General features: G+C 39.2%; 1 protein-coding gene across 5 annotated transcripts in view; it reads left to right on the forward strand.

The window, feature by feature from the left end:
• LOC134211868 (trichohyalin) overlaps window positions 1–22,949 on the forward strand; it is a 122,508-nt gene that overhangs the window by 68,329 nt on the left and 31,230 nt on the right. For 4 of the 5 annotated variants that reach the window (XM_062689220.1, XM_062689222.1, XM_062689223.1 and 1 more), the window contains 3 exons: window positions 11,323–11,412; window positions 11,536–11,613; window positions 18,525–18,542. In XM_062689220.1, coding sequence (XP_062545204.1) covers window positions 11,323–11,412; window positions 11,536–11,613; window positions 18,525–18,542 — 186 coding nt within the window. The remainder of the gene's footprint in view (window positions 1–11,322; window positions 11,413–11,535; window positions 11,614–18,524; window positions 18,543–22,949) is intronic. The other variant, XM_062689221.1, reaches the window with a different exon arrangement.

Here is a 22,949-nt window from a genome sequence, read left to right on the forward strand (position 1 = left end):
TATCAAAATTTGGCTTTTGGATTATAGCCTTCTGGTACAACTTTGTTGTACGAGAAAGGCAAAACATCATTTCTTTAAAAAGTGTAATTGTAACAAGACGCTTCCAAAAATATATTGAAATGCATCAACTTGTGTTTACAATTTTTCCAAAAACTTCCTTGAGATGTCAATTGTTAACCAAAGATTAATTTACATTCAGGTCTACGCGCAGAAAGTTAAATTCGCCTAATGATATGTGACCAGCAAGCGTCCTGGGAAACGCGGGACGCCTCTCTGGATTGCGCCACTGGCTTGAAAATGGATCCTCTAAAATTGCATTTCGCATAGATTTTGGCCCAAAAAAATTTAAAAATTAAATTTGTAAAACGAAGTTGAAAAATGCAGACGTCTGGTCACATTGGTTTAGTGATTATTTTAATGGATATGCTCTCAAAGTACTTTCCATTCTAAGTTATACATTTTCTGCAGTACAGGCCTTCAAAACATCCTTTCCCTGTATTATTGGTATTGAGATCAACACGCGCAACCACAGGCCAGTTAAATATCATACAAGCCAGTTGTGAACCCTATAACCAAATTGGATATGCCCAATATGCACGTTTCATTATTGGTTATCCAAGAATTACCCGGAGTATTGGTCTTAAGATCTACAAGCGTTAGTAAAAACCAGTTTTCTCTTTTCTAATATCATACGTGATCCATAGCGTCAAATTTAATCTTTCTCCAGGGTCCAGTCCAGGGTGGTTTTTCGATGTTCCTGCATACATTTTTCCATATAAACTTCCAACGAGTTTAGCACCATCCAACCGTTGTTGATCGATTCAGCTGAAATTTTGTCCAGAGCATCAGGAAATCAAATAGAACCGAAAAGAGGGCGCCCATAAAAAAATGGAAAATGTTATTCTCATAATAAGTATGAGCCGCTGCGAATGAGTTGGGGTTTCTCTTGTTTCGGACAGCAGAACGATCGCGAGATCTGCCGAAATATTGTGTACTGCATTGCGCGGCCGGTAATAAAGTTAATCAGTTCAGTGCTTGTTTCGGATAGCAGCTGAATGGCAGCAGATGAAGAGAAATTGAATTTTTTTTTTGTCCTGTCGTGTTTCTTTAGTGAGCAGAGCGATCGGCCCGTCGTCAAAATTTAGTTTTGCTTTGTGCGGAAAGCAAAACGATCGGCCGGTCACCGAAATTTTATTCTGCTTTGTGCGGATAAGTAAGTTAATCAGAAAGTGAAAATTTAGTTCGCATTCAGTTTTGTAGAGCGGTCGATAATTAAAATAATTAGCGTTCGTTTGATTGTTTTTGTTTTAAATCAAACTACACGCTATACACGGCAGACCGTTTACCAAAACGAACCCTGCCACACTCCCTATCTCACATATCCAACATCCCAGTGATTGCTCGTGGAAGTGCAGATGACTCGTCGGTTTCTATCAAAGCGAGTATCACGTCAACAATTTCCTACCTATTCCTCAATTGACCTGCATTTGGACACGGCCGGCGCTGGTATTGCTTATTTTTGGGTCACCAGTTTTCACACATTGAAGATGATGTTAGCCTCAAACTTCATCTGTTGGTTCTCTGTGTAATTACAGCTGACCTGGCAATAACGGAGTAGCAACCGTAGGCAGTTAATCATGCTCATGCTCATGCTCTACTAATTTGAGCCGCTGCGAAGTGCACGACTACATTTGATGCTGGGTACCTTGCGTGGACGCATCGTGAACGCAGCTTGAAAAAAACGCTCCCTGGGCATCGGTCCTAATTGGAACAATACCTGCAAAGATCCAACGATAGAATCGCGGTGACTAGTTGTTCCTGTCGCGGTGATGAAATCGCTTAGGTTTGCGAGAGCCTAGGAAGTTTAAGCACAGAAGCGGACTTCAGGTGGAGAAAAACCTTAAGAACGATAGACAAATGGGATACCGTGACATAAAAACCAAATGTGACGCATGTGTAACGGGATATACTTTGAATACTAACTTACTTATGGATCCTGTGTACCCCGAATGGTGCATAGAGCTGGCTTGTAAGATCTCCATCCTCGGCAAAGTCCAGGCATTGCCTTAATATGTTAAAGGCCTTTCACAAATTAACGCTGAAGGGGTCAGGCCAAGCGTTACGATCCATACAAAAAATTAAACCTTCCATACAAAAAGTGCTACGAGGGGAAGGGTTGGGGTCCGTGAGTCTCTTGGTCTGCCTTTGGTCACGGAACATCTAGCTGAAGTTTTTTTTTCAAATTGCTAATTTACTAGGCTTATTTGTTTACTGCAAAACTCTACGGAGCCGAGAATATTTAGAAATAATTTGTTACTTTAGCAGTTCCTATAAAATGTTTAATATTATTTCCTACCCACTCACTTCTTTTTCATGCTTGGGTTTGAACCAGATGTCGAATGTGAGGCCGCGAATTGAGCACGTCGCTGATTGGCTTGCGGCATAATATGTTTGTATTAATTTACTTATAAATTTATTTATTTCCTCGTCTTCAACATTTGTTGCATATACTAACTTGGGTCTAATGAATCGATAGTATATTTATTACGGTAACACTAAGCATTTGACAAACTAGACATTAAATTGATTCAACTAGAAGAAAAATTAAAAGCACCTGTTCTTAAGACCGTTATAGAGTAGCCTTACCTTGCAGTTAAAAAAATCGATTGTAGGGAAAACCTGAATCCACCTGATTTTTTCAACGATACGCTCAACTTCTCCATACTTATCAAGTGCCTACGATATGTCATCATCATCAAATTCCGGTGGTGTATCAAATATTTGAACATAGCCTACCTTGGTTCCTGCGAGGGATAATAAGTAAATCTACTGACTGCCCGTTCGAATATGCTTCCGTCACTGTCTTTTGGATCGTAAATATAACGAAAAGCGGCCGATTTTGTAGATTTATTTGTTTATTTGCTATTTTGTAGACTGATCCAACTGTTTCACGAAGGCAGCGATTTCTTTCAATGAAGGTCGTGAGTCCCCTGCCAGGAAACGAAACTGTGCGGTGGAAATAATTTAAATCGTCCCGATAATTGAATACTCCTTGCCAGAGCTTAAAATAATCGAAGATTTTTGGTGAAGCCCATCGGCCTTCTTTGTCATTCTCATTTCGTACATATTCATATTTGGCTGAACATTGACAATTTTCGATCAATTATCAGTCACTGAATATTTATTTAGATTTTGTAAACTAATAAATTACTGAAAAACTAAACACGTGAATGATGATTTCAATAATTACTCACATAGATCTGACCCCGACGTTGAACTGTGGGGAAATTTTAGTGCCAAAAGTCAACATAATCAAGGCCACTTATGTTTTCTTTAAACGCAGTGACCATTCTCAGTACCAATCAAATGAATGAATATGTGAAGAAGAAAACTGAGTAAGTCATTCTATGTTTTGAATAGTCATGCGACGTTTGTCAATATTCGGTCCGAAGTTGCTTCGTGAAGGTGATTATTTTATGCTCTGCCTTGCAATGAACATCAAGCAGTACTGATAAATCGAGCAAGTGTAGAAAGAAATTGCAATACAACAAGCTAAAGATAATTCTCCGACTGGACTCAATCGGAGTAGCGATACTAATTTCAAACGTGTATAATAAAACCAAAATTCATCCCCCAGTGCCACTATGGGGCGGCTCCATACAAGTAGGTGGCCGAAAATATTTTCACGACATTTCTGCAATATTTTACACTTATTTCAAATATTAATGGCTTTAATATGTGAAATACATGTTTTCAGGTCATTATTACTTCTAAGGTCTTAAAATTGTGTATTGTTCTGAGTTGTACAGGTGTTATAAGTCGCCTTAAGACTTCATGGACCTACTTTGGACCTACAAGCGTAATTGTTGGTCTTCGACAGATTTTTTAATCTGGTTTAGACTGTTAACCCTTTAAACAAGTAAAGGGAATATAATATAAAGCTACATGAGTTCGATGTAATAATGGTTTCAAAGTTCACAAGTATACTGCAACATCATTATCTCTTCAAGAGCGATTCAAAAATCTGCTGTACTGGATATTCCAGATTAGATTACCTATTACCGGTTACCTAAGTTGAGTGAGCTTATCAAAATAATCCGACGAGTTCATATCACTAATGAATACGTCATGTAAATTTCCCGTTCATGATTTTTTCCTGGCATGACGAGTCCGAATTTTTATTTAGGTGCTTGTGACATTCCAAGTGAATTATTATATCCCCGGCATTGATAAGGACTTTATGCACGTTAGCAGGAATTTAATACATACTTACCATTCATACAGTTGCAAAAACCGGTAGGTTACTCTGCAATTACTGTCTAACTTTTTAGGGTTTATTAGCTCTTGGCAGTATATTGAAATCAGGATGTTCCAGAACCGGTGTATCTATTACTTCTTCATTGACATCTAATATTTTACTCAACAGATTTGGACTCGAAAACGCTCGCCGACGTATGTTCTCAGTTGTACCTGATCTTACTCCACATTGCCTTGGCTCCGAAGCTATCATTAAGCCTTTATTGTATAAGCTGTCTTCCTTTCAGGCACTCTTTCTTCAATATCATTCATACCTGCCACTTTTTAAAATCTATTTGGTAAGATATGTGTAGAAGGCACTAGATAAAGATTCGAGAAACTTTTTTTTGTATGACCCTTTTAGTATGAAATTATTTTTATTTTTCATCGGGCCATTTTAGGATGTTTTACTACCTTACCGCACCTTACCCGCTATTCTAAAGTCCATGAAACAAACTTCCAGAAACTTTTTAATGAGTTGGAAAAGAGTTACTGCAGCGGAAGATATTGGCAATTGAACAATGGTTCTGATGCCTATCACTGACACCGCTAGGTGGATTATTTTGGAGTTTTGAAGGTATAAACTTTTTTCAAATGATTTTCTTTTAAGAGTGAGGCTATTGTGCCGCGTGGGTGTGTGTTGCATTTTTCTCCTAACATATCTAGCTAGCTCTCCAACGCATTGCTAGGAATGTTCGATGACATCATATTATGTGAGTCGAAACCAATGAGCTAAACTTTACTAAGGTGGCGTGTCGGTACGGAAAAATTAGTTCTGTATGTTACCAGCTTGAATCGAGCCTCGTTTAGTCTCGTACGATGTTGCAGTAATCTCACTCATTTTGCATTCTATACCGCTACTGACTGATTATATTCGCCTTCATATCACTCCTGTCTCTGATCCGGGACAACCATGCATAGAGTAGTGGCTGCGGTGCTACCATTGGCGGATATCTTCATCCTTAGGAAAAGCTACGCCTAGCTGCTCTTCCTTTGGAAATGTCATGATCCAGTCTACCATCTTGTACACCCTACCGGTTATTGTTGGATTTTCTAACAATCCTGTATAAGAACCTACCAAAACCTGGGCATATGCGAAATTGTTAGATTCTTATACAAATACATAATGTAAAAGACCTTACAATTTTGCAAACTTTTCTTACAATAGTTGTTTATGAGCTTGTTTAAGAATCATGAATGTTCAGCCAGAGGGTTCGACTCCGACGCTTGTTTTACAACGTCGAGAGATTAAGGAGCAAGAATGCAGCAACCAGATGATAATGGCATTCAGTATTCTCACTGTTCCAAGTTTGTTTAAGCTTTACTACAGTGAATTTTTCTGTGTTGAAGTTGATCACTTAACTGTGCTGAGTCTGACCGTTTATTAATTTATCACGTTAACCTTAACGTTTCTAAGTAGGACGTTTATGAATTAATATCACCATTACAATTCAATATTATTTATTCATTATTGAGCTGCAATGGACAAAAATGAGCAAAATCCCTTCATTTTCGCTTTAATTTAACGATTTGCGATTTTTTCACCTCAACCGTAAGATTATCGCTCAATCCGTTAAGACAAAACAAACAACCATGCGTTCACCATTATTTTACGTTCTATTGAGTCATTTTCCATCACTTTTTTAGAACAAAAATAACACAGTTTCACAGGGGGATCCAACTTTGGTTCGCAGAGTGAGAGCATATCTCCAGATATAATAGGTTAAGCGTACTGGTGATTTAATAATTAATTAAACGAGAGCTTACAAGATACAGAACCTTTTTCTGAATCACGACAGTTCACCATATATTTGAACGACATTTTACAATAGTCTTATTCTGCTGCAGATTACCTGTTTGCTGCTGTATAAGAGTTTCATGTTAGCGGTTCCATAGCATTCGCATGAATCTGCTTATTTCATGTATCTCGGTTACTTGTACCTCGATGCCATGAAAGTATGCTAAACGCAGATACTGCTCTTCATCTCATAATGTAAACAAAATAACAGAAACACCGTCTTCGACCAAAGGTCGTACAGACAGACAGAAAACACACCCAGTGTCACGAAAAATGTCCTCTTCAGGGGCCCCATACACGCTCCGACACGTTGTACAACTTTAACACCGCCCCCAGGGAATTTGGTTCGGTCGGAGTAAAGTAGAACCATCTGTAGGTGAGTTGTACGACTGTACGACTTTAATTCGACCGAACCGAATTTGATGGGGGCGGAGACAAAGTTGTACGAACCGAATGCGAATCGAATCCACACTCCTTAGCTCATGCGTCTAGACCAGCGGTTCTCAACCTTTTTCTTGAGAGGTACCCCTTCGCACTTTTGCATCAATTGAGGTACCCCCTATTTTTTTCTTGCTGTAAATGAAAATAAGTGTACCTCATAATACATATAAAAAATTTAACTGAAAATTAACGGGATATATGACTCTCCATAAAGTTGGTAAAAAGAAGAAAATAGTCGTTTAACCATGTAACATTTCCCCTAAGACGCTCGCAAATAATTAATCACTTGAAGAGAAGCTTTCGAGCCTCTTGAAAGGAGCCTTCCGGGCCTCTTGAAAGGAGGCTTCCGGGCCTCTTGAAAGGAGCCTTCCGGTCCTCTTGAAAGGAGCCTTCCGGGCCTCTTGAAAGGAGGCTTCCGGGTCTCTTGAAAGGAGGCTTCCGGGTCTCTTGAAAGGAGACTTCCGGGCCTCTTGAAAGGAGGCTTCCGGGCCTCTTGAAAGGAGGCTTCCGGGCCTCTTGAAAGGAGGCTTCCGGGCCTCTTGAAAGGAGGCTTCCGGGCCTCTTGAAAGGAGGCTTCCGGGCCTCTTGAAAGGAGGCTTCCGGGCCTCTTGAAAGGAGGCTTCCTGGCCTCTTGAACGGGGGCTTAGGGGCCTCTTGGATGGAGGCTTTCGGGCCTCTTGAAAGGAGGCTTCCGGGCATCTTGAAAGGAGGCTTCCGGGCCTCTTGAAAGGAGGCTTCCGGGCCTCTTGAAAGGAGGCTTCGGGCCTCTCTTGAAATGAGGCTTCCGGGCCTCTTGAAAGGAGGCTTCCGGGCCTCTTGAAAGGAGGCTTCCTGGGCCTCTTGAAAGGAGGCTTCCGGGCCTCTTGAAAGGAGGCTTCCAGGGCCTCTTGAAAGGAGGCTTCCGGGCCTCTTGAAAGGAGGCTTCGGGCCTCTTGAAAGCAGGCTCCTGACCTCTTGAAAGGAGGCTTACGGGCCTCTTGAAAGGAGACTTCCGGGCCTTTTAAAAGGAGGCTTCCGAGCCTCTTGAAAGGAGGCCTCCGGGACTCTTGAAAGGAAGTTTCCAGGACTCATGAAAGGAGGAGGCCTCTTGAAAGGAGGCTTCTTGGCCTCTTGAATGGAGGCTTCCCGGCCTCTTGAAAGGAGGCTTCCGGACCTTTTGAAAGGAGGGCTTCGGGCCTCTTGAAAGGAGCCTTCTGGGTATCTCAAAAGGAGGCTTCCGGGTCTCTCGAAAGGAGGCTTCCGGGCCTATTAAAAAAAGGCTTCCGGGCCTCTTGAAAGGAAGCTACCGGGCCTCTTAAAAGGAGGCTTCCGGACATGATACTAGGCTTCTGGGCCTCTTAAAAGAAGGCTTCCAGACATCTTGATACGAGGCTTCCGGGCCTCTTGGAAGGAAGCTTCTAGGCCTCTTGAAAGGAGGTTTTCGAGCCTTTTGAAAGGAAGCTTCCGGGCCTTTTGAAAGGAAGCTTTCGGGCCTTTTGAAAGGAAGGTTCCGGGCCTCTTGAAAGGAGGCTTCCGGGCCTCTTGAAAGGAGGCTTCCAGGCCTCTTGAAAGGAGGCATCCAGGCCTCTTGAAAGGAGGCTTCCGGCCCTCTTGAAAGGAGGCTTCCGGCCCTCTTGAAAGGAGGCTTGCGGCCCTCTTGAAAGCAGGCTTCCGGGCCTTTTGAAAGGAGACTTCCGGGCCTTTTAAAAGGAAGCTTCCGTGCCTTTTAAAAGGAAGGTTCCGGGCCTCCGGGCCTTTTGAAAGGAGGCTTCCGGGCCTTTTGAAAGGAAGCTTCCGGGCCTTTTGAAAGGAAGCTTTCGGGCCTTTTGAAAGGAAGGTTCCGGGCCTCTTGAAAGGAGGCTTCCGGGCCTCTTGAAAGGAGGCTTCCAGCCCTCTTGAAAGGAGGCTTCCGGCCCTCTTGAAAGGAGGCTTGCGGCCCTCTTGAAAGCAGGCTTCCGGGCCTTTTGAAAGGAGACTTCCGGGCCTTTTAAAAGGAAGCTTCCGTGCCTTTTAAAAGGAAGGCTTCCAAGACTCTTGAAAGGAGGCTTTTCAAAAGGAAACTTCCAGACCTCTTGGAAGAAGGGTTCAGAATCACTTGAAGAGAAGTTTCCGAACCTCTTCAAAAGAGGCTTCCGAGCCACATGAAAAGAGGTTTCCGAGCCTCTTGAAAGTAGGCTTCCCAGCTTCTTGAAAAAAGGTTTCTGAACCTCTTTAAAATAGGCTTCTGGGCTTCTTAAAAGGGGGCTTCCGGGCCTCTTAATAGGAGGTCTCTGAACCTCTTGAAAGTAGATTTCCGAACCACTTGAAAGTAGTCCTCCAATCCTCGTGAAAGAAATCCTCCGAGCTGTTAAGAAGGAGGCTTTCGAAGCAACTGAGCTTTTCGGAAAAAGCCTTTAGTAGACTCTAAATTTCAGTTCAGGAGAATATTCTTAACATATCATTCAACATTTTATTTCGATCAGGTAGATTGCATAGAAGATTTTTGATTTTTTTTTCATTCGTCGTTCTGTCCTTTTGATCTTTGCTTTCACAGCACTTCATCCACTGTGCTGGTTGTTGAGGAAAGTATTCTATAGTCTTTGAGTTACTGATCGCCATGCATATTATGTATAAGACAAAATTTTGAAATAAAAATTATACATTTATCAAAACTTTATCAATAGGTTTTGATTAAAATCCGCCATTACGCATTTTTATCCGAGGTACCCCCTGGGCCCGGCGAAGGTACCCCCAGGGGTACAGGTACCCCAGGTTGAGAACCGCTGGTCTAGACGATTGACGTCGCTAACCGCACAGCCACGATCCATGCAGCGATTAATAGCTGTGGAACGACCACTATCAATTGATTTCTTACAATTGTTCCTGTGAAAAATATTGTCAGAACCTAACTTAATTACAATAGAACTAGAAGGTGGTACTACGAATCAGCTATGGCTTCCTTATTTGGTCTATTGTATACAATGTTTATATCTAAAGTAACCAATTCCTCTTATGACAACTGTGGTACCCTAGAACTAAGCTTAGGATTGTATATCTTACATTGGAATGTTTTTGATATTCATTTAGTTCTTCATTATCTTTCCTCACTTATCATCTACATCTTCCACTTCTGACTATCGAAGTAACTGAACGATACCATCGACCTTCATGTTTCAGTAACGTTGATGTTGATTGTCAAAGGCATCTCTACAGCCACTGAAGTATATCTTTGTACATACATAGTGAATTATCTTGCATTTACTGAATGTGAATCAAATTTTAATCCTTACGACTAGCTACTGTCCGAGATGCTATAGATACCATTTTATACAAATTGAAATGAAATTTCTCATACAAGAATCAGCAAAGATCAATCACGTATGTCAATTAAAACTATCGAGTAGCTCTGGTCATGACATCGAATATTATTCGATGCAAATGCAATGTAGGTTAAAAATTATAAAATATTGTATTGAATATATTAGATAAAATTACGACACCCTTTAGGTGAGTTGGGGGTGAAACCAATCATAAAACAAATAACCAAAAACACAACATAGCATTGATCGAACAAAATCTTGATTACTTGGTCTTATGTAAGCAACTGTTTGTATTCATATATACAATTAAGGCTAGCGTGAAACGATTAGATATATTTATATACTATCTAGGGTATTACAACGAGAGATTTAGATGATAGATAGTATACCTTTTAGTAGCATATTTTTTACAGAACAAGCGAAGCAGCGAGTGCCCGTTTTCCAGAAGTGATATTTGTTGAATTGTCGATAATCGGCAAAAGCCGTGAAATTCGATGAAATTATTGACATTCCGACAGTAGCTACCTTACTAGATAGCTCCGAAACAGAACACAATGTATGCAAATCACAACAAAATCTTACTCATATACGTCATACAATGTTGAACAAAGTCTTTCGCTAAACAAGGTTGACTAGCAGATAGAGAATGTAATTATAATTTTCTGTTCCTGTTTCCAAAGGCCAATTAATGGGAAATCTTGTTGTCAATCATTAACCAAAACACCAAAACAAATTGTATCTAGTTTTCGCTTCTATGTGTTACTAAGTACGAACAAAGCATGAACTGGTTTTATGATACCTAAGAGTGTTCAGTTTTTCGACGATATTTGTTGAAAAAATAAGTTTCATATTTATTAGCTGTTGTTTGAACTGTTGAGTTTAGATATTGTTACAAAACGACGAATTGTATAGCTAAGAGTTTTAATACGATAACAAAGAGCAATTGAATGAACAGCCAAATCTAGTGATAGAGTCATCGATAGTACCTATAGACAAACTGTTGAACTTCTGCCAGACTTAATCGAAAAACAAAAAACGAGAATGTATTATAAATGCATGTAAATACACAGCAAATATACTTAAATGATATTTACAGTTTTCGACGACGAGAATGTAGGCTCAATAAGACGAATTCATTGACGATTGAAGATGAATCAAAAACATCTGCACAAGTGCACACTTCGGTACTAAATTGTCTATTGAAAAATGCAGCAAACTTCGGAAAAGAAATATTCAGTGCTCAATACTATGCGCTTTAAAATTTTATAAAGTTTCACACTAACGTATGCGTACTAAGTTCTTTATCCATGCTTTAAGTAAACGATACAAGCTGTAGACTGCTTGAAAAGTAATGTATCTATCTGTCACAAGTAAGCCACAAAGTAGACTATATTTGTATTAAGCTTCAACAAAAATGTGTTTTATTTTTGTATGATTTTCAATGTTCTAAACTAAATTCAACATTCGTTCTAAACTCACTAAGACCATTCTTATATCTGTTTATTCAAGTTGGATGAATTTAGGCTGGAGATCCAACGACGCGATCAGGAAATAATGGCTATGGCTGCCAAGATGAAAACTCTGGAAGAGCAACATCAGGTGAGTATCCAATGTAATTCAATTTCCATCATCCTGGAGACATCCCATGCCGTGCTCTGAAGGAAAAAATTACTTTTAATTCTATTCCGTCGGCAGTGGCTAACCAGTTGAAATGCTTTTCAGGACTACCAACGTCATATTGCAGTGCTGAAAGAGTCACTTTGCGCCAAGGAGGAGCACTATAATATGCTGCAGGCGGATGTAAGTAATGAAAGACCAATGCAATTTTGATTGACTGTGATAGTTTGAAGCACCATGAAATCGTGCATTTGTACATGTAACACACTTGTATCCAAGATGCATTAAAATTGTTTGTAGATGAGATAATATTGGTTCAAACAATTGCTGTTATTGTTTTTTGTTGGCTGCTTTGTCTCTTTAATTTATTGTTTTATTTTATTTATAATTGGTATGTTGGTAAAACAAAGTGGTTATTGGCAACGAGTCTAGGGGTCATAACTCTAACTAAAAATCGGATGACAAAATTGTTGAAAAGGTCCCGTATATCTTAGTCGTCTTATCCTTGATACATTTAACCTATTTTACAGACATTTTAGATTATTGATACAGTGCTTCTTCTTCTTCTTCTTATTGGCATTACATCCCCCACTGGGACATTGCCGCCTCGCAGCTTAGTGTTCATTAAGCACTTCCACAGTTATTAACTGCGAGGTTTCTAAGCCAAGTTACCATTTCTGCATTTGTATATCATGAGGCTAACACGATGATATTTTTATGCCGAGGGAAGTCGAAACAATTTCCAAACCGAAAATTGCTAGACCAGCACCGGGAATCGAACCCAGCCACGCTCAGCTTGGTTTTGCTTTGTGGCTGCGCATCTTGCCGCACGGATAAGGAGGGTCCCATAGTGGCAACATACAGTGCACAATAGGAAAAAAATTGTCCATTACGCGAATAAATTCAATATCTCGGTTCGGTACGGGCGGAATGCGCTGAAATTGATCCAATGCTCGTTATTTGTTATGTAATTCGTCAAGTTCGAAGTTACAAATAATCGACAAAACGTAGCACATTTGACCTCAAATTTTGGCAAAAGTCGTGTTATGTTAGCTCTGCACGATGTTGGGAGTTGAAATCGTGCTGATTTTACTCCACATTCTTATGTTCCTCAAACTGCTTATTAATAATCTCACATTAATAATCTGATTTAGAATTTCGAAATCGATGGAGTTATTTTTATTCACGGCACGACTAAAGGTGCTAAAATATTGCTCTTCTTACTTCACGTTCTATTATTTTCTAATTATTACCCAAAAGGCCAAGGTCTTCCGGAAATCAAAACAAATATGGGGCATTAGGGTAAAACGAGGTCTTGCAGTGCACGAAACTGCTGAGCTTAACCACTTTTACACAATTCCCAAGAAAGTTCTACGATTTGTGTCAAACTTTCAGCGCAATCCGCCCGTACCGAGCCGAGATATTAAATTATTCTCGTTATGGACAATTTTATTACCCATTGTGCAGTGTCCCATTCTCAACCCCATTTTCCCATTGTCACCCAATATGACGATAAATATATATATTGGTAATTGATCTATTCAACAATTCTACGTAACTTTCATTGGGACGACATGTGAGTTAAATTTCTCTGTAGTGCACTTCCTGTCATCTTAATTAAGTGGCGCGCGCATCGTTTTTGCTCGAGTTTGACGTTTGCTCACTACCGCCATCTGATTCGTGATTTGCCCAACTAACTGAAATCAACAGATGTCGTTAGTGTTTGAACGTCGATGATTTTGATGGGTAAATGTTCAATGTGTTATATCTGTTTGTCTGTGCTATAACTTTTTCTAATAGGTCATTTCTCTAAATCTGATATTGGCGGCGTGAGAGCCGAATTAGTGTCAAATGACATTAATGTCATGACATTCCGGGCCTTTTTTTATTTCGCTCTCATGGCTTAGACTTTGTATTTAGAACAATGATCTGTTCGACAAAGTTCTAGGATCTTTTAAGGTCACTCCTGACAGAATCCAAGTTTCAAAGTGCTCGCGTTTTCGGGGGCACACCACTCGATACGGAGGCGGCAGACAACTGTCATTTTTGTTGATTCAGCTTTGCTGCGTCGTAGCATGCGTGAAAAAATAAAAATGACAGTTGTGCGTTGCTTCCGTATCGAGTGGTGTGTTCCCGAAAACGCGAGCATGTTTATGGGAAATTTGCATTAAGTAGGAAGATTTTTAATTTGGGAGCATCCAAAATTTACGTAACGCCTAGAGGTGGGGAGGAGGGTTACCCGAAGTGTGACAATCCATACAAAATGTTTGGATGCTTTATACAAAAAGTGTGACATAGGGTAAGGGAGGGTTGGAAATGACTCATTTTTACGTTACGTAATTAATGGATCTTCCCTTTAATGATTGCTTCCACCCTATTTTCTTATTGGCAATTTCTTAATTTTTGGTAGATATTTCACTTTGCTGATTTCCATTAACGTTTAATTCTAGCGCTAAAGAACTCTGTTCTCATTATAGTCTTATTGACAGCATCAGGATCCTGTTATTCATTTTTGGAATCCAGTCAATACATGACGTACTATAATAATTCGTCTATTTGGGTCCACGACGATAGGCATAAGTACATTAGGCATAAGGGCGTTAGGCATAAGTACGTTAAACATAATGGACGTTAGGCATAATGGACGTTTGGCATAATTCTGCTTTCTTCATGTCATGGGCTGTTCTTTGGGTCATTTTATGCCTAACGTCCATTATGCCGAACGTACATTATGCCTAACGTCCGTTATGCCTATCGTCCAATATGTTTAACGTACTTATGCCCAACGTACTTATGCCTAACGTCTTTATGCCAAACGTACTCATGCCTAACGGGGTATACCCCGTCTATTTACAGGGGTATTCAGAATAGCAGCAGAGACCGATTTTCATACAAAATGGTCAATTTTGACATGTTGTCACATTGTTCCCCGATAACTGATTGAGCTGAAATTCTAGCAGTGAACTACAAATATGTTGTAGCATATGACCATTTTCGTTCGCCTTATAAGCGAATGGTCATGGTCAACGACAACAACAATGAAAAATGGAAAAATTTAAAAATAGATTCCATGTGGATTCTGGCTGAAAAATACCACAGTGGATCTCGGCACAGTAGTGGTTAAGTAACACAGAGTGCCTACCAAATAAATAAAGGAATAAAAAATAAAAAAAAACATTTTCTAAGTTGTTCTCCAGATATTTACAAAACAAAAACTGCTATTATTTCGTTAGACAAAGTGTCTCATTTTTTGACGAGTGGTTCGAAAAATTATATTCCCGCCTCGCTGCTTGGTTTTCATTAAAGGGGGGCTTTAAATTTGTGAGGTGAAAATTCTGCCATTTTTTGTTGAATAATTATGTCGATTGTTTTAAAGAAACGCAGTTTCTGATGCAGTTATTAGAACAGCAGTTAGAGCCTTCCTTAGCCATGATGGAGGGTTCGAAAATTTTCTCGACTTCTCTAGGCATAATGGACGTTAGGCATAAAATGACCCAAAGAACAGCCCAGAACATAAAGAAGACAGAATTAGCTGAGGGTGGCTGGGATCGATTCTCGGTGCCGGTCTAGACAATTTTCGGTTTGGAAATTGTCTCGACTTTCCTGGGCATGAAAGTATTATCGTGTTATCATGAGGCTAATTTACGAGTGCAATAATGGTAGCATGGATTAGAAACGTCACAGTTAATAACAGCACTTAGGATAAACACTAAGCAGCGAGGCGGCAAGGTCGGCAATTTAATGCCAATAAGAAGAAGAAGTTATTAGAACAGATTTATTGATCGTGTACAATTTGTTTAAGGGTCAAATAGAAAAAAAGGGGAGGGAAGGCGTTCATATATGGTGGGCTGTCCATGGTGACTTGTCCTACTGTTGGTAGACCACTGTCCACGAAATGATCTACTCGAGCAATGACCCAAGAACCGATTTCCTTGCGACAAGTTGTATTCGATAGGAGGTAATGCCTAGTTGATCATTATTGAATTTGATAACGATCGACCGTTGCATTTGAAAGTTATCGAAGAAATTATACATCGAACCATATTAGCGCCACATAAGTTTGGTGTCTTCGCTGAATTCGAGAAAGGCAGTGTATCACTACTCGGTGAATCAAGCTGGGCTTTTATTTTCATTTCTACATGTTTTGCATGTTTTAGAAAGTTTAAGATAATATTAAAATACGCCGTTTGGTGACAGTCTCGACTTGAAAACTTGAAAAATAAAAAAGGTATAATGTATTTAATGTATTTTTTTTTTTTCATCATATTTGATATTAGTGCAGCATGACAAGGGGTAAATTATGGTAGACAATCTCATGCGCGTAACAAATTAATAGTAATTGACTTTTATTTAATACCTGAACATCCGATTTGTAAGCGAATGTGAGGTATGTTTAATCAGAAACAATTTCCTACTGTTCAAAGCAGAAATTAGTCTTCCGTATTTTGCCATTACCCCTGTGAAGCTTCAAGTAGGCCTCAACTTCAGGTCAGCTTATTTTTGATCATAACTTGATGCAAATATGCTCTCACCGGTATATTGGATATTATAATCCTTTAATTTTTGCACAAAAAGTTCAGTCACAAAGAGAAAGAGTAAATGAAATAATGCACCACGCGTCTCCATATGCCTGTCTATGCTTACATGGTTAACATGTTCAAAACTTATTGGCATAAAAAGTAATGAAATCATGAACTTGACGTTTTCGACAAAGTTTTTCAGGAGAAGTTTAATTACATCTTTTGTGAAGAAACAAACCTTGTTAGATGTAAAGTTGAAAAATTATTTATTTATCTCACTGATAAAATGTCTGTGAGACACCAATAAGCTAAATAGCATAATATAAGAACTATTAAAAACGCGATAAAAAAGATTCTCGCCACTGTGCGGTGCCAGCGCAAGTCTGTCGTAATCTGCCGCCATTTTCCAAAAATGGTGTTAGAAGTACTACTCATCGAGCTCTATAACAGAAAAATGGAAAACAGGCATGTTGTTAAATGGCGGTTACGTCATTTCTCCAGATTATGGCAGAAGCCCAAGCTACACACATGTCCCACATAGATTACTGCAATGGATATGCAACTAGATTTGGTCTCTATCAAGCTACTGCAACTATTTTAGTCTGACTTGTGCTGCTCGGAAGTGGTACATGTCACATTTAGAAAATTTTACAGAAGACGCATAATTTACCTACAAAAGTAGTGAGAATCATATGAAGTTTCAGCCTACATTTATAAAACCACTAGTCGACCCGGCAGACGTTGTTCTGCATAGTAGGCAAAAATGTGCGATGTGAACTGCCCATGCGAAATTTCCATACGAATCTTAATTTTTGTTTTTCACGATTAACTCAACCTTACTCGTGATTTTCACATGAGGAAATATCATATAAACCCGTCGGAAACGATAACGAACAAATCTGCTGAAGGAATGAAGAAAATCCGTCCAGCCGTTTTTGAGTTATACGGATACGAACACAGACCATTTCATTTTTATATATATAGATTCTAAATGGAAGTGACCCATCTTGGAATTCTAAATAGTGTAACTATCTGTTGCAGAAACACCCATATTGCCGATTTTTCTTTCATATTAGCTGACTGATGGGTAGTTTACACAAGATATAACAAAAAATAGCCCAAATACCACCAGCGCTTCATATACTCAATGATCTTACTAAGCGTCAACGGGAGTGTGGTCTACATACTGGCCTCTGGTCATCGAAGTCCATGATTCGAATCCAGTCTACAACACTTCACTTTTTTCTTTAAAGAAGATTATTATTCATAAGGCAATTAATTGAAATTCATACTCACTTCTTGGGGTCAATTTCCTTATGGTGTTCAATTGAAATTCTCACGTCCGTTTGCCTCAATGTAGGACAAGTCACCGCCAGCAACAAGCCGCCATTAATGGATACCTTCCTCTTCATTTTTTGTATTTGACCATTGAACAAATTGTACATCTTTTGTACAACTTTTCTAATGAACATGTGAAATTTCAACTGCGTTCCTTTCAAACAATCGACAAATAAAAACTTTTGCAAAAGATGGCATGGTTTGGACCTTGAGAGGTAGAAGCCCCCCAAGCATTTTCACAGTACCCTAATTGCGAGGTTGCTATATCTAATGCGATTATACTCAAGCCAGTCAGGGCCCTTTCATAATAATATCGTTTCGTATCTGTGCATTCTATTGCTAGCTTTTATATATCAAATTTAAAAATTATGTATGATTAGAATAAACCCGGAAAATAAAGAAACTAAATTTACTACTTTTCTACCGTGGCGTTTGGCCTAACAATTGAAATTAGCAGTAAAGCCGATACAAATATTTAATTTAAACTATGTCCTACAGGTCTCCAAAAAGTCAAAGGGAGAAGGGGGACAATAAAAAAAAATTAAATGATAAAATTATAAAATAACTTTCGGATTTGTTGGCGAATGTCTTAAAAATCTTCAAAACTATCCGAATTTTCTGTTGTTGCCCCATCAACATATTATTTTTGGTCAAAAATCCGAGGTAGGGAACATAATTGTTTTTAAATATTTTAATCAGCCTTATTGTAACTTGAACATTCCAAACGAATTGCTAACCCCAAACAAGCCTGTATCAGCAGTTTTTGCATAGACAACCGATCTGTCCATAATGGAGTAGTCAATCAATCTCAAACTTATTTCTCCAAAAACAATTATTTACATTTAATTGGTGTGTTGTGTTGCACAAAAATGCACGAATTCAAGCTTTTTAATTTTAAATTATAGTTCGCCTAGATATTAATAAGTCCTACAGTCACTGGAACACTAGCAAATGCTGATGTTTGCCGATTTTCAAACTAAAATCTAAAAACAAATCACTTTTAGTAACACATATCAAGTACAGCAATAAATTACATTCACAAAACAATTTGACACACGTATTAAGCATCAACCACCAACCAATAACTGTAAATACTGACACGTAAAATAGTAGTAAGTGCATTAGATCCCTGTAAGCCCATGATTGCAGTAAATAGCAATTTCTATGATCTTCTCATCCTTTCTGTTCGGAAATACGCAAACATTAATGTGTATTCGTGATAAAACGACATTTCAGATGATGGAACGTAAAATGGTATGTGGTAGTATTATGAATCTTCCAAATGCATCATGTGATCTTGTACCAATCCGCGTTTTCTTTCTGTATATTCTGTTGATTTGATTTGTACTATCTGAGTGTGTTTTGTCCAGTGACAGTAGATCGCTCTGATGTCTACAGATGTAATTGTACAACTCAAAACTTAAGCGGAGTGCTTTCCATATTTTACGATGAATTATCATCTGTGACAAACTCAGCAATGGCACAGCTTATTTTCATTTGCTCAACGGCTAGATTAGCGAATCGTTTTGATCACCATTTGTCTTTTTTTTTTGCATGTTTATGTAATATACGCGCATACTTTGGGCTTTCTAAGCATGGTCTTTCTATAACTTAGAAAGACGTAAATAAAAAAAAGGTTCATTATTAGTAAGAAATATTGTTTTCCATTATTTTCATTTATTAGATTTTTAATGAACTAATAGAAGACAACAGAAATAACTTATTTCATTTTAAAGTCATCCATAAAAAGGAAGTTTATTTAGTAGCATTTACCTAAAACAATAACAACAATTTTTTCTTTCATCTTCAGCTGTGTCGTTGTATATTCAAATAATGAAGTCAAACAGCTGTCATATTTTTCTTGAGATAAAACCTTCGTAAGGCAAAGTAACATTTCCAATTAAGTGATAAACTTCAGACAAGTCTAAAATATAAGTTTTATTACAAAATATGATGTTGCCACTAATCATTCTCACTTTTGTGTCCTCAGCACCTCTAACAGTACGTAGGGTCAACGTAAAAGATCTTCATCCTGGGTAACTGCTCAGTTTAGCCTTGACATGAGCCCCGCTCGGATTCCTGCTTTATTTCTTTATTGAGGCTCCGGCGTCATGAGCCCATGGGTCTGCTTCTGCTGCGAGGTTCGAAGAATTCTTATCCACTTCTATTATTATTATTATTTATTCAGACTAAGGCCGAAGTGGCCTGTGCGGTATATAAGAGTCTTCGCCATTCGGCTCGGTCCATGGCTACACGTCGCCAACCACGCAGTCTACGGAGGGTCCGCAAGTCATCTTCCACCTGATCGATCCACCTTGCCCGCTGCGCACCTCACCTTCTTGTGCCCGTCGGATCGTTGTCGAGAACAATTTTCACCGGGTTACTGTCCGACATTCTGGCTACGTGCCCGGCCCATCGCAGTCGTCCGGTTTTCGCGGTGTGAACGATGGATGGTTCTCCCAACAGCTGGTGCAATTCGTGGTTCATTCGCCTCCTCCACGTACCGTCCGCCATCTGCACCCCACCATAGATGGCACGCAACACTTTCCTTCCGAAAACTCCAAGTGTGCGTTGGTCCTCCACGAGCATCGTCCAGGTCTCGTGTCCGTAGAGGACTACCGGTCTAATTAGCGTTTTATAGATTGTCAGTTCGGTACGGCGGCGAACTCTATTCGTCCAAAGTACGTACAATTTCCAGCCACTATGCGTCTCCAAATTTCTCTGCTGGTGTCATTTTCGGCAGTCACCAGTGAACCTAAGTACACAAATTCTTCTACCACCTCGATTTCGTCACCACCGATGCAAACTCGCTGTGGGTGGCTCACATTGTCTTCTCTTGAAGACTCTTCCTATCTTCCTATCTTCCTCTTCCTATCATGTACTTCGTCTTCGACGTGTTGATGACTAGTCCGATCCGCTTAGCTTCCCTCTTCAGTCTGATGCAGGCTTCCTCCATCTTCTCAAAGTTACGTGCCATAATATCTATGTCATCGGCGAAGCCAAATAGCTGGACGGACTTATTGAAAATTGTACCACTCGTGTTAATCCCTGCTCTTCGTATTACCCCTTCCAAAGCGATGTTGAATAGCAGACATGAAAGACCATTACCTTGCCGTAACCCTCTGCGGGTTTCGAAGGGACTCGAGAATGCCCCTGAAACTCGAACTACGCACATCACCCGATCCATCGTCGCTTTGATCAACCGTATCAGTTTATCCGGAAAACCGTGTTCGTGCATTAGCTGCCATAGCTGGTCCCGATCGATTGTATCATATGCGGCTTTGAAGTCGATGAATAGATGATGTGTGGCACGTTGTATTCGCGGCATTTCTGCAGTACTTGGCGAATGGCGAACACCTGGTCCACTTCTACTAATGCCCTTGAATTCCGATTGATAATGGTTTCGGATGGCTTCGGCGAAGCTCGGATAGAATCCATGATATTGATAACAAGAAAAAAATGCATCGAATTATCATAAAAATAACAAATTTTACTAAGGCTAAGAACAAACTGAAGGCTGAAGATATGGATTAGTTCTTGTTAATACTTGATATTTTTATGATGTTTCAGTGATTTTTTTGTTATTGAGTTCGTCACTTGCTAACTAAGTTGTTGCTAACGTTGATTATACTTATCCGTTCGTTGAGCTTCTGGCGGTACTCAGCCGATAATATTTCCGCCGACAATCACTGGATATTGTCACGCATCGTTTGCTGTGATCCCGACTAGAAGAGCATAACAAAAATTGAACACAATTTTAACATATTGTGATATTTATAACTTATTTTGATACAATTTTGTTCTCAGTAGCAATTATCTTTCAAATGTTGTAACAGGATTACATCATAATATGATTTGAAAAATGCTTAACACCGAATTGCCCAATAGTAGGCAATTAAAATAGATGTAGCAGAGTCTCCCAGCCATAGGTATCACAACGCTGATATAATTTTAAAAGGTTGCCTTACACCCGGTTCTTTTTTTAGACGGGTGGGTTTTAGTTGATTACGACCTTTAGCGTTGATGAAACTATGAGTTAACCCCATGAAAAAAATCACAAAAAATCAAAGAAAATTCAGGTGGTATTTAAAAAGCTGTGAAAAATCAGGTTAACCGGGAAATTGAAGAATACCAACCGTGTAAAAAAATATTGGGTGTATTTGTTATGTTGTTAATTTCATGTTCTCGAAAAATATTCTTGTTCAGACAAAAACAAAAAAATATGATTGTTGATCACAATCTGGTGACCTATCACGACCTGTAAAAATTCCAACTGCACAGAAACAATATATTTTGTATCTGATCCTGTTATAAATTTCTAACAGAATATGTTATTTTTATGATAAAATTGTAACACAATTTGATAGTTTTTTGTTTCCTGTAGTGCAGTTTTTGATAGAAATTTAGTTATTTTAACAACATCCTGCACCATGTTTCTAACAAATTTTGTTATGAAAATTTAGTATAACATAATAACATAGTATGATATAATTTTGATATGACCTTCTAGTCGGGATGTTTAGTTTGATACAGTTGAAAACCGTGATAGAATTTACTGACAACGAGGTAGTGACCAGAGTCAATGTTCGGACCTCTGAATGTCCGCACATCGATAAAGTCCGAGAAATGCCGCCCATCTACCAGAACATGGTCTATCTGGTTGCAAGTTTCACCATTTAGATATCTTCAGGTATGCTTTCGGAACTCTTTCGTGCAACGTAGGTGCTATTGATGGTCATCCCTCTGGCAGCTAGCCGTCTGCCGTCTTACCGGTATCGCGGCATATCTCGGCTCGTGGCACAAAGCTATTCGTTGAGGTTCTGAAAGAACTTTTGTATTTGTTCCAAATATACTCTATCACCAATATAGTCCACTCTAGCTTATTTGAAGAGACAACGCAGTAGCGCCACGGGGTCACAAAAAGCAAGCAATATAGTGAAGAGACATTCCGATGGGTACTTAAACGTATGATTCAATATGCAGTAAAGCATTTCGAAATGATATGCTAGAAATCATCCCCTGACCCCATTTTGATATCTGAGTTGAAAAATAAAATTTTGAAAAACGTAATTCAAATTTTCAAGAATTGTAAAATTTGTGTAATTTTTGCAATTATCGCACCCCTTGGCTATCGTTTTCAGGCGTTAGTTACCTTTTGTGACGCAAGATGGTGTGAATGTGCTATCTTTTGCCTAATATATGGGGATTCACGAAGTGGACTATATTGTTAATATACTATATTTGATTTCTTCAGAACGGCTAACGCTGTTCCATCCAAGGCGCTGTTTTTTCTCTTAAAAGAGCCGGGTCTTCTGTCTCCGTTTTGTCTTGAGCGTTCCACCTTCTGCCAAGTTCCTTGAAGCATAACCGTCAGCGCTGCACATTTATCCTTCGAAATCTATCTGTATTCTTCGTCGAACCGTCGACGGGCCCCCATACAAATGCCGGACAAAACCTAATATGTCGCTCGAATTTTTCACCGAATAGTAAATTTGGAATGCTAAAATAATTTTGAGGTTAGAATTGTTATCCGACATATACTTTGCTACTCAAGTACTTCCGGCAGCCCATGACTTAGAGTCTGAAGCAGTAACAGCGTACTCAAATTAAGCAAATTAGACTAAAAAGATCTCAATACATGATACCAGATCGTTCCGAATC

The sequence above is a fragment of the Armigeres subalbatus genome, chromosome 2 (assembly GCF_024139115.2).
Source record: "Armigeres subalbatus isolate Guangzhou_Male chromosome 2, GZ_Asu_2, whole genome shotgun sequence".
In the NCBI taxonomy this organism is placed as follows: domain Eukaryota; kingdom Metazoa; phylum Arthropoda; class Insecta; order Diptera; family Culicidae; genus Armigeres; species Armigeres subalbatus.